The sequence below is a fragment of the Polypterus senegalus genome, chromosome 1 (genome assembly GCF_016835505.1).
Source record: "Polypterus senegalus isolate Bchr_013 chromosome 1, ASM1683550v1, whole genome shotgun sequence".
NCBI lineage: Eukaryota > Metazoa > Chordata > Cladistia > Polypteriformes > Polypteridae > Polypterus > Polypterus senegalus.
Window position 1 is genome coordinate 216,028,242 of NC_053154.1, and position 13,478 is coordinate 216,041,719.

The 13,478-nt window shown below is 35.2% G+C and overlaps 1 protein-coding gene across 1 annotated transcript in view; it reads right to left on the minus strand.

The window, feature by feature from the left end:
• The window catches only part of micu1 (mitochondrial calcium uptake 1), a 117,075-nt gene that overhangs the window by 25,369 nt on the left and 78,228 nt on the right, over nt 1-13,478 (minus strand). The window contains exon 6 of the mRNA XM_039773719.1: nt 9,814-9,825. Coding sequence (XP_039629653.1) covers nt 9,814-9,825 — 12 coding nt within the window. The remainder of the gene's footprint in view (nt 1-9,813; nt 9,826-13,478) is intronic.

Here is a 13,478-nt window from a genome sequence, read left to right on the forward strand (position 1 = left end):
TTAGGACATATTCATGGAACAACAAACAAATAAATAACTTAAACCTGCTGTAGTTCATTCATTTAAACATTAACATTTCAGAGATAAAAGTTCACCACATGGATAATTCTAATCAAGTAGAAAGAAAGATGCTCAAAACAGTAGTCTTATTAATGAGATGGGTGATGTTTTTCTAAAAAGGTTAAGGTTTTGCACTGGTATGTTGTTAAAGTTTTCACCTACATAAAATAATCAACCTATACATAGAAACCGAGTATTTTAAAAGTTAAATAAAAATATGTATGAAAAAAATGATGATTAGCATTTGTCAACATATAACCAGATTATTATTAATGTTATTGTTATGCAACCTATCACAATGGACTTTTAACTTTTAATTTATAAAGCTCAATGTGGGTGTGTACTTGTTCTTTATACATTTCTATACCCTTGCTTAGATATCAATAAAATGTTGCACACATGTCCAGTTCTGTCAAGAAGAGACACTAGACTACTTTGGAACCAAAAATTTCAACCATGGGGTTACCTTTGTTTTTTTTGTTTTCCTTTTTACTACAGTGAATTTCAAGGACAGTGCCTTTTCACTGATTTTATGGGCATCCTTAAAATTACTTACCAGACAACCCAATCTCAGCAAATGTTTGCACACATATCCAGCTTTGTCAGGGAGAGGGACTAGACTACTTTGGAAGCCAAAATGTTGACCCTGGAGGTACCTGGGGATACCTAGGTGAGGGTTTTCCTTCTTACTACTACACTTAGTTTTAAGGACAATGCCTTTTGTCAGATTTTACCAATTAATAGGTCTGTGGTAGGGTACACTATTAGAAACACCTCGCAGTACCCATGGGGGGTGGGAGTTCTTACCTGGGGGTACCTGGGTGAGGGTTTTTTTTTCCCAGGGACAGCCCGTATTTTCAGCCTGGCCAATAATTAATTTAGAATAATTTGTGTCTGGTAGGGTATACTTTTAAGAAACACTATTTACAGAAGCTACATAGTTTTGCCTTAAAATTAATTACCCATGCAATGTTGGGTGCTGCTGCTAGTGTACATTAACTTTAAATACTATATCTGTGAAACAATGAAACAAGTAGTCCTCACAGATAAAAGAGTTCTGCAAATCATCACTCACTCAAGTAATTTCATGTACTAACATTAAGCATTCAGCAACATAAACATTTATGCACCTTCTGTAATCAATGATGACTGTATACAAATAATGCAAAAATCTTCCACTCCCTTGAATCATACTTACACTTGTTTATTTTAATGATAATTCCACATAAACTTCTCAATTAGTGTATTACAGGTTCAGTAGCATATTTCAGTACTAAACTAATGTAAATTGAGGAAAATCTGGTATAACAGTTCCTTCTATTTCATTGAGCAGTGAAATGTCTAATTACATGTTGTATAATCACTCAGTGCAGATAATGGCACTTGCTCATTATGACTCAATGAGCTCCTACTGTGTGAATTATTTTCCATGCTCGTATATTCCAATATACCATTTCACATTATTAGTCATTCAACTGGAATAATGGCAGAAAAAATTATTTTCAACCAGCTAAAGGGTGCTTTAGGACAAAGAAACCAGTTATTTAATAACATGTCCACTGTGTAAATCCAAAACTTCAGACATCTTTCTTTTCTCCAACTTTACAAGGCAAAATAAAGCAAGGGTCTTCTGAAAAATACTTATTAAAAAACATCACTGGTTTAGTCGCACATTATTTTCCCAGTATTGAACATATACATTAGCCATAAAAAATACTCCCCACCTTGGAAATTTTCACATTTTAATGTTACACAACATTGAATGACAGTGAATTTCATTTAGCTTTTTAGATACTGATTAACAGAAAAAGAGAGGCAGACTCACCAAATGTTTTAATAGACATCCGTATGTATTTTTCTGTGATGCAAGTGAACATTAAATATGCATACACATGCCAGTTATTATTTGCTACAGTAAACTCAAATTTATTTTACACTGTAAAATAGCATCTGGGTTTTTAGTTATTTAACAGTTTTAAAGAGAATGTATTCAATGCATTGAAAGAATTTTTTTCTCTTGTGTTAAATTATCATGTTTTTAATTGTTCACATGGTGTTATTGCAGTAAACAGTGCCAATAAAAAGTATTCACGCCAAAGGAAGTTTTCACATTTTACTGTTAGAAACATTGAATGTCAGTTGATTTAATGTGGCTTTTTTGATGCTGATCAACAGAAAAATCTCTTCAAAGTGAAAAAAGATTATGCCTATGTTTAAAAAATACAGTGTACTGTTGTAGAACTTGATACTTCACTTTCACTTTACTTTTCCTCAAGCTATATTACAAACTGCATGAGGTGCTGCAGAATTACATCTCTAGAAACAGGGTACATCTCTCACCTGGTCATAGTCTATTTGAAGTTTGTACACTGTTTATGTGTTTATATTGGTTTTTTGGCAGGTACGCTGGTTTTCCTTTCACATGTATGGTGTGAACTGGTACTTCAAAATTGACCAAGTGTGAATTTGTGTAGATAAGTGTGTTATTGTATCCAGGCTTCTGTACAGACAATGAAACTAGATGGATTTCGTGCTTTAGTATCAAATGCAACAACTTAAACAACAATACAATTTTAAGTTTAATTTTCATACAGGATATAGAGAAGCCAGATCTGTCTACATACCACTGGCTAACAGTATGATTTATCTAGCACAGACTACCTAGTGACTTAATTAAAATTTTTAGTGGCACTAATAGTCCTGTTCAATAGCTGCGGTAAAGTAACACTCACTTGATAATGCGTGATTCTTTTCTTAGATCATCACATGGGATTTGCATCCTTTGTATCATGATTACTCTTGTTTCACTAACTGCAATTTAATCTTTATTTCAGTTGCTTCTGTCATTTCCCATCACAACATAAAATACATCTTACAGTTCATTTTAGTAAGTAGAGAGTCTTAAAGGGAAAGATTTTTCATTTATCATCACTAATCATAATGATAACCATTCAACCACTGCATTTATTTCCGAGTTAGTCATGGTTTTAGTTTTTAGGCTAAAATAAGTTTGGTTTAGTCAACCTGTAATGGAAGCAAATAAAATGCAACATAAAAAATAGTCTTTCCGGTACTGGTGTGTGGGTAGCCAGTCAACATTGGTTAAGACAATACTCAATGAATATGACAGAGTCCTGGAAAGAAACACAAAGAGCATTTGATGATACAAAATGATTTCTACATTGATTTCAAAAATGTTTTGATTAGGTACGAAGTTGAACTATACCATTAAGCAACATAAAACAGAGATTTAGAGAACACTTCGTATATAAGTGCAAAATTTTAACAACTTTCAAGGTGGTTCATTCTACCTCCTTACTCAATTGTCTATTCTTCCACTATGCTTTCTTTTATATTTACTAGCCTAAAAAACTGAAGTACAGAGTGAGAAGCAGCTTATGTAAGATGGAAAAAACTCCTTTACAAATGTTATACACAAATGAATCTATATAGACAAATTCATCTAATATTCTGGAACAGGTGCATGGCATGAAAGTCTTTTTTTAGGTTAAAGCTCTAATGCTTATAGACCCCAAGTTGTGGGCCTGTGTTATATTTAGGCTGCACTGAATGATGAGTATCTGGAAGAAATATTATGAATAACTGATAGATGACTGTTTCAAAGCCAGGTGTTTCAGTGATGGTTTTTCCACAAATTCACATGGTAATTGCACAAACTTTCATAGGCCAGAAACATCAATATTTTTTCACCAGATGTTTGCCTAAATTAAATATATTCAGTTTTGGAAGTTTAACATGAAAGGTAAATAATCCTTCACCATCTGAATAGGTTCTATAACTTGAAATGACATCTAGGGCATTGTTTGTGTGATTGCTATGCAACCATAATATCAGTTGGAGTAAATACACTTAGCCACCACCTTATTGTATGTAATATTCTAGTGCCAGGTAGGAGTCCATTTTGCCTCAAGAACATCCTGAATTTTTCTTTCCTGCGTGGAGTTTACATGTTCTCCCCATGTCTGCGTGGGTTTCCTCCGGGTGCTCCGGTTTCCTCCCACAGTCCAAAGACATGCAGGTTAGGTGAATTGGCAATCCTAAATTGTCTCTAGTGTGGGTGTGTGTGTGCATGTGCCCTTGTGCTGGCTGGGATTTGCTCCAGCAGACCCCCGTGACCCTGTGTTAGGATATAGCAGGTTGGAAAATGACTGACTGACTGACATCCTGAATTCCTCGAGGTATGGATTCAGATAGGCTGTAGAAGCATTCCTTAGGTATTATGGTCTAAAATGACTCAACAGCATCAAACACATTCATGCTGCAAATAGTCCTAGAGAGAGAGGTTAGGAGCACACACTGATACAGTGCATTGCCACATTCACCACACACAAAACCAACTCAGGATACAGATTAGGACCCGAGTACAGCCATGCAACGGGTGATACCTCAGCACCACACTAGTTCAGATGGAGTGGAAGAGTGTGAGGTTTTTTTATTGTGGCTGGAGTGCCAATTCTGTCACCAGCCCCCAAGTTTTTCCCTGCAGGTTGGAGGTCCTACATGCAGGGATGGATGCAGATTAACGTCATACCCAGGACAGACAAATAGTCCAAACTGGTGTAAAAATGCTGTAGAGCAGGAATTCCTTCAAAAATAATGCTATGAATAATGCTTTAGAAAGTGCAATAAACAAAAAAGCATGAATGAAATTAATATTTGGTTTATAAAATTATTAGGTACACTTACATGGTAGGTTGTTCCAAGCCCCTTGCACAAATTGTCACAGTTCTACTACAGACTCTGGTTGTCTTACTTGATTCATTCTCTGCAAGTAATCCCATGACTGGCTCGGTGATGTTGAGATCAGGTCCCTATGGTTGCAATACCATCTGTTGCAGGATATGCCATTTCTTTTTTTTGCAGCACATATTTTTTTAATGATTTTGTCCCTGTGTTTGGGGTCATTGTCATGTAACTGAATGAAGATGTGGCCTGATTAAATACCTTCCTTATGGTACTGAATGATTGATAAGAATGTACTTCTCAGAAGTGAGGTAGCCATCTGTTTTGATCAAATCCCCAACTCAGTTTGTGGAAATGCATACCCAGACCTGCTAGGAGCCGCCACTATTGTTGCTTACTGACAATTATCCATGTACTATGTACTGTTCTACTGCCTTTGGTGGACAAACTATCTTCCATTACAACCAAAAATGTTAAATTTTGACTCATCAATGCAGAGCACCTACTGACATTTATCTGCACTCAAGTCTTTGTTTTTTCATGCATGAGTCATTTGGCTTTACTTATGTCTTGGTGGAATAGCTCTTGGGTTGCAACTCTTACATGAAGCCCACTTCTGATAAGATCTCTGGATTGTACATGGGTATAAAAGAATCCCAATGGTTCTGAGTTGATAATGGTGCAAGACATCTTCCAATTTCAATGACAAATAAGCTCTATGTATTTCTTGTTTCCTGTACTTAGTTTCCGCAACCAACAATTGCATTTCTAGTTATTAATCTTGCTTGTTTGTTTGCGCTTCTGCAAAGCTGGAAGCACCTGTCTGACACATAATTTCTACTTGGGAGACCCCTTGATAATGCAGGACCATCCACATTCTGTATTTTCACTTTAGCCACATTATCTATGGTATAAGAGGTGCTGGTTAAACCCCCACATCTGCCCAAACCTCATCTTTGTAGTATGGCTGTCGCTTGTAGTTTTATTCCCTCTGCACAGCTGCTTCTGCTTCAGTTATTCACTTTGGTATAACATACGCATTAAGTGACAGATCATAATAAGCACCTGTTCGTTAAATTTGCTTAATCAAGCACTGAGTTATTTGCCTACAAGGATCTCACGTTTTCTAATTGAGAAGTGGTCTATAACTGTTTTTTAAAGATATTCAAGTGTCTCACTATATTGCTTCACTTTTTAAAAAAAGAAATCTCTAGAACTCTAATATATGCCCTTTTCTATTGACAAACTAATCCAGAAGACATAAAATAACCATCTAAGACAAATACCATCATTAACTATGCAAAGCGCTGAAAAACTTTGCAAGTGCTGTATTGATGAGTATGCGGTATGTGACTGGCTATTTGGAGGAGCGGAATGGCTGTGTCAATGATTTGATTTACCTAATAAAGTGGCTACTAAGCATACATATGTGGTGTGCAATGTTTCCCTTGTCTTGCAACTGCATAGTTTTGCTGAGTGTACAGCATGCTGTGCTGTCACCAAATACACATAAGCTGCAAGTACCAGAATAACTCCAGCCATTTTAGTGTTATTAAAATGGCATAAACTAATTTTGTCTATGCTTTGCATTTCACAATCAGATTTAGAGATACAGGAGACAATGTGCTAGCAAGAGTAACCTTTTTCAAATTTCATGGAGGAAGTATTTACTGCAAATGTGTCTCAATCTGGTATCCTCAATCAGAAGTGCATATTTGTACATTTTGCCACCATGTAAATAGGTCTATTCTTGGTGCAAACCATTTTTGAAATATGTGCCCATCATTAATGCAATAAAGTACTGTACTGTCAAAGAGTTTGAAAAGCTCCAAAAGCTGCTTTGCAGTAGGAAAATTGTGGGTTTGCTTCCTAGGTCCTCCTCCTGCATGGAAAGCACTTTGAGTAGTGAAACAAAGTGCTATATAAATGTAAAGAATTATTATTATAAGGATGGCTGGTATTTCGGTACAAGTAGTAAATAAAACATGCTTCAATTCCAACCTAATTAATAAAGCTGAAAGACCACCCCCTGCATTATGAAAAATACCTTCCCTTCCTTAAGGAACATTACTGGGCTAGTGAGGCTGGGCTTTTATAAAGCCAAGCCATTGTAAGAAGTAAGCAGAAAATGTGGGTCTGTCATCAATTCACACAAAACTGTCTGCTGTGTCCAAATTAAATCACTTTAAATGAGAAGACCTTCCAAGCACTGTAATTCAATTTCCATAAAAAAAATACACAGGCCTATACACTTATCATTATGTGGAAGGCATTCAAGGGAGTAAAATCAGTTACAATTAGAGAATTGTAGATGGGACATTTACAGGACTATGTAAGTGCAAAGATTTTACACATTTTCCATTTTTTTTTATTGTACACCAAAATACTAGACAGGTAATGTGAAAAACCAAACATCAAAGGTCAATATGCAATATATGACTATCAAGTCCTGGCATTCAATATTTATTTAATTTATTAACGATTTTTTTTTTAAACACTAATAAACATTAAGAATAAACAGCTCACATTCAGCTCTCTTCGACTAGGCCTTTTATGACCGCCTATTTGATCATTAACTAAGCACTGCACATAGCCATCATTGTTTGTAATTTCTACTTTAAAAACATGCAACTGTGAGCATCAATGCCCTCTTACTCTTCTTGACCATTTTATTAGGCGTACATATTGAACATAAAGATAATCATTCATCTGCAATCTTAACAGCCTGAACTTGTTAGGAAACTGAATCAACATGGTATTCAAAGAGTGGGAAAAGATATTGACCTGTGCTGTCTCTGCTGTGCCACATAGCTGTTGTTACTTAGTTGATAATGCATACCTACTCCAAAAAACTTACTGTTTCTCATCTCACAGATAACAGGATTAAGAACTGATTTATAAGGCCTACGCATTAGATTAAATTTCTATTAGGTTCCTGGACTTTCCTAGCTGTGAGGACATATAGAAATACAGATGGGTAAACTGGTGCTACAAAGGGATGTGTCTGATCATCAAATATATTGAGGAGTTCCAACATTTCTGTATTATCAATGGACACTTTCTTTACCACAAAATATGACAGTATACTCTAAATCATTATACTACAACCAGTGTGCATTTCTGTCACTATAGCCTGGTTCCACCATGAGTTTATACTACCAAGATTACACCATTCCAAGTTTCTCATATCTTCCAATGCCCTGTGTTAAAGGTGTCCTTTGGTTTACTGCAATTATATCTTCTTGTCTTTTGCTGTCAGAATTGATACTTAATTGGATCAACAGCTGTCATACTCAGACTATGTCAATGTATGTTAAGATGTGTGCGCTGATAGACCTCTTTTAGTCTATTACTTTGGTTTGCGCTACACAAGTTATGTCAGCCTAAGCATGACCCCTTTCCCTCAATGTTCAGTTTCTCAACACATAATTACCATTCAGTAAATGAATCATAATGAATGCAACCAGAATAGTATACCTCCTCAAGTTTTCACTAGTGTATCAATACTTGAATCACACCACCCTTAAATTATTTGATCCTTTAAAAATAAATGAATGCTTAATTTAAGAAAATCAAAAACCTAATAATGAGTTTCAAGTTGATGGCAGCATTTCATTTCACATGAGCAGCCTCAATAATTTAATAGTACCTAGGTGGGGCAAGACACAGACGGATTGTACATGCTAATGTTCCTTCACAGTTAAAATGGGGTGTAGACACAGATAATGACTGAAAAACACTTCATGCATATATGGTGTATGAACTCGAGGCAGAGATATACAAAAAGGATATTCAAATATGAATGTTACCAAACAATGCTATTGTTTAATAAATCTGTATGCCAGAGCTCATAAAAAATAGTCAAAAGCTGTCTCTGTGCTACATACACGAAACTAAACATAAACAAATACAGTGGTGCAATCACTTCAATAAGCCTAATACATGTTGTTTTTTTGTCATAATCTCCAAAACGCCAATCTGAAAAGAAGGATGTAGTTAAACATTTTACCCTTTTAAACAGTATGGGCACGCTAAGAGCAGATGCACAAGCAACCAGCATCCTATGCAAAGACCAAAGCTTATAGCGTTCTTGTCAGTGGTGCGTAACTCATGAACTTCTGCCTTGTGACTAGACTTCCAGCCTATATAATAAAAATGATGAAGTTAACTATTTTAACTGCAAATGACTGGACTTTTCATTCATCCATCCATGTTCTTTTAATATGTATTCATTTTGAATTTCACAGGTAAATGGAAGCATGTTCCAACAGAAAGAAAGGAACCAGCCCACATTGACACATTTAAACTCAACACAATTTACAGACACCAATAAATCAAAATGCATTTATTTGGACAGTGGAAGGAAACAGAAGGTCCTGAAAGAAACCCATGAGAACATGAAAAGAACATGGAGCATGTCAATGCCACACAGGAAGCACAGCAGTCCAGAACAAGTATATAATTACTATAACATGGTAAGAGTACTCACCTGCCTTCTCAATGAGAAAATGAATATCAAATTTAAACATTTTTCTTGCTTTGCCTATATGTTTTACATGGAAGCTTGTTTGTCACAGTCAACAGAAAGTCACAGCATCAAACACCGCTGACATTCTTCAAGTCTCAGGCAGCATTAGCAAAACATGCTGGGCAGACACCTGACTGCTAAGCAAGAGATACTAATTGTTTATTTTTCTGGTTTAGTTTTAACATTTAGAATCAAGAGTGCTTTCACTTCAAATCTGATATCAGTGATATATTTATTCATGTTTTAAATTTAAAAAAGTAAATTTTTTTGCTACCAAATGACTCATTGCGACGTTTCTACATTTTCATAAATAAAACGTATGAGTTTTAGTTATATTTTAGAAGTACAGTTTAAATAGTATCTTTCAAATCAAATTCACAAACCTTTCATTAATCAGGAAAAACAGGAAGCACTATGGATTCCAAAAGTACAATCTGCATTATAGTGATTTGGGTAGTAAACCAGAGGAGCAGATATGCATACAAACTGAAACACACATGCTAATTTCACACAACCCATACCTGCCAAAAATCCTGCAGGGTGGTGGCAGTTGGGGGGAGGGGAGTATTTAGGTGAGAAGCGGAGAGAACGGGGATTCATTGGTTACGAGGACAAGAAAGCAGCATACAGTTAAAAAAAAAGATACATTGACCACACACACAGCACAAAACAGATAATACTGGGCCAAGACAGTCAAAGTGAATTTACACCTCCTTTTATGTAATCTTTTTAAATCAAAATTCTTGCCAGATACTTCCAATGTAAAAGCAGTGTTTGTAAATTAGTGCTGGATCTGCATCAAGGAACCAATCTCAGATATTGAATGATGCAATGTCATTTGGTTCTATATGAGCTGAAAAGCAATATATGTAATAATAAACCATAATTTTAAAACTTATTTTTACCCCCACCTTGATACACAAAGTGAATAAATGTAAAATAATCACGTCAATAACTTGGCTGTTCTCTTAATCTGAGCTCAAATGTCTGATAGTAACAACTGGGTGGTGATTAATTGGGGAAAATAAAATGTCAAAATGTACTCTTGACTCTAAAATGTGCAACTTTGTGATGTTTCTAAATTCAGAGACAAATATCCTACAAAATGTTTAATAAAGAGGCAGGTTCTTTAGAAAAAAAATAAATAAAAATAAGATCACAGTATATCTGTCCTGAAGCATTTAAAAGTTATGAAAAGACAATAAAAAAATCCACTATGCCCATGCTTCTATTTCTGATTAATAGCCATGAATAAAACACACTCCTTATTTTTTCCTGATTCATTTTTACAAATAATATAAATGCAAAGAATTATTATTATTATTATCATTGTTATTATTATAATTAGTATAACTGTTGATATATTAAAGGAGTATATACAGGGAATATCAAATATATCTACACAGCCTTATAGGAATAAAACTTTTGTGGATTTCACAAATTAATATCAATCATGTCAGACCCTTTTCAACATTTAAAGAGATCTTAGAGCCAACAATATTCATATAAAAAGCAACTGGACAATTTTTAGGAAAAACAAGAAAAAAATGAGTTCTTCTGAAAGTATTCAAAATAAGAAAATCATTGCTTTAGGTTACACTTGCCAGCTTACAATGAAGAATCCAGACTGCTATTAAAACAAGGGTCTTTGTTAAGTTATTTGGATGCAGAACCATTCCTAATACACAAATAACTGCTTAAGATTTTGTAAACTGGATCAGATCCAGATCTTCTTCTTAGAATTATTGAATTATTTTAGGATTACAATACACTAAAACAAATCAGGAGAAACAGTAACAAGGTATACTTTACAGTATATGCAGAACATTTCACCCACTCAAACAGTTATTAGGACAAGACAGAAGACAGCTCAAAAAAGCAGGGGTTTTGATTTGGGTGTACAAATATTTGTTCGCATCCACCGTGCTCAGGCAAATTAAATACAAAAACATATTAAGTATTTGGGCATTTAAATGTTTAGTGCCCTAAAAATAATAATCTTTAATAAGTAAGATAGTTTTGAAGCTGGAAAAACCTCTGCTCAAGAGAAAAGATTACAAAGCAACAATACAGCAAGATGCAGCACAGGAAAGATCAGTTCAAATGCAGTTCGTAGAACTTTTTTTAAATTTTATTTACATAATCCTAATATAGTTTAACAGCAGTAGATTAATTATACTTACAAGAAGATATTCAAATTTTACACATTTTGTTATATTTCAATCTTAGGCTAAAATTGTTTAAAATTACTTTTTTTCGTCATCAAGCCACATTCAGTACTTAACAATCACAAAGTGAAAACAGGATTTCAAAAAATTCTTTGTAAAATTATTAAAAAAAAAAAAACATGAAATATCACACTGTCAGATGTATTCAGACCCTGTGCTATGATACTTAAAATATGGCTCAGGTGTATCCCATTTTATTGATCACCATTGAAATGAGGACTTTGAAATGAGAGCTAACAAAGCACCCGATGGTCACTCTGGCTGAGCTTCAGAGAACCTATGTAGAGATGGGAGAAATTTCCAAGAGGAAACCTTCACTGCAACACCCCACTGATCTGGGCTTTATGTATTGCCTGGACAAATGCCTATACTCAGTAAAAGACATGTGAAAACCTGCTTGTAGTTTGCAAAATGGGGCCTAAAGGACTCCCAGACTGTGAGAAACAAGATTCTTTCACCTGGTAAAAGAAAGATTAAACTGTCTGGCCTCAATTCTAAGCATCATGTCTGAAAGAAACTAGGCATCACTCATCATCTGTGCAATACCATTCAAACAGTGAAGCATGGTGGAGGTTTTTCTTCATGGTTAAAGTACATTGATATCCTTTAATGAAAGTCTGCTCCAGAGTGCTCTGGACGTCCAACTAGGCCCAAAGGCCACCTTCCAACAGGACAATGCAAAGACAACACATAAGTGGCTTAAGGACAATTTTGTGAATGTCCTTAAGTGGCCTAGCCAGAGCCCTGAAATGAATACAATTGAACATTTAGGGGGAGTAGGCAAAAGTACCGAAAAGCCCAAATTTTAAAATGGTATGATATCAGCATCTGAGGATTCTTGGTAATAAAAGTAAATGTCAATTTTTCACTCAATCCCAATTTGGTAGAGTAGCTGCGGAAAAGCTTGCTTAGACAAAATGGAAACTTCACAAAACCACACTGCTTTGACACACACACATATCATCAAGAGGGAAACGGTGTGTTGTGCAGCACCATGGTGTTGGGAGGCAAGCAATTGTGCAACTCACCAGGGAGGGTAGAGTAAGATGGGGGGTGGGTTTTTGAGGTATCCGTTTTTTGCTTTGGAAACATTCTGGTACCAATGTGGAGGCCCAAAAGCTGGCATCGATACTGGAGAGACCTGAAAATAGCTGTTTACTAATGGTCTCTATCCAATCTGAAAGAACTTGAAAGGAATTGCACAGAAGAATGGCAGAAAAATACACAAAATCCAGGTCTGCAAAGCTTGTCATGTCAAACCCAAGAAGACTCCAATGCTGTAATAGCCGCTAAAGATGCTTCAAGTAAATAATGAATAAAAGGTAGGAAATTGTTTTGAATTTTATTAAATCTACAAAAAAATTCTAAAATCATGTATTTACTAAGTCATTGTGAGTGTTACTTGATGTGGAATATATTAATATAAATGTATTTAGCATAAGGCAGCAAAATAACAAAATGTGAAAAATGCAAAAGTGTCTGAATACAAATTGAATGTAAAGTAAATATCTCATGCAAAAACAACAGAGTAAACCATAAAATTACACGTTGCAAAACGATGCTTTGAATTATATGTAGTAAATGGTAAAATTTATATTTCACTAATAAGGTTTCTGAATGACTCCCACCATGTGACACTCTATTGTATCATAAGGTTGTTCATTTTGGTTACAGAACAAACAGATCCATTAAAGGATCCATCACCATCTACAGAGCACTAACCCATATTAGGGATTCCTAAATGAGAATATCCAAGACTATCATCAGTGCCTTTTATCTAAAAACTACCCATATCGTAACTTTATTCAGGATTTCCTGTCTTTTAGACCTCTTATTGCCAAGAGGGGAAATGCACATCAATGAATGTCACCTTGAACACAGAAACACCCAAATCTGTCTGCTCAGCTCTTTCCTTTCTTATGCACAATTGTGTTGCCTAGCATGGCATAAACTCTCAT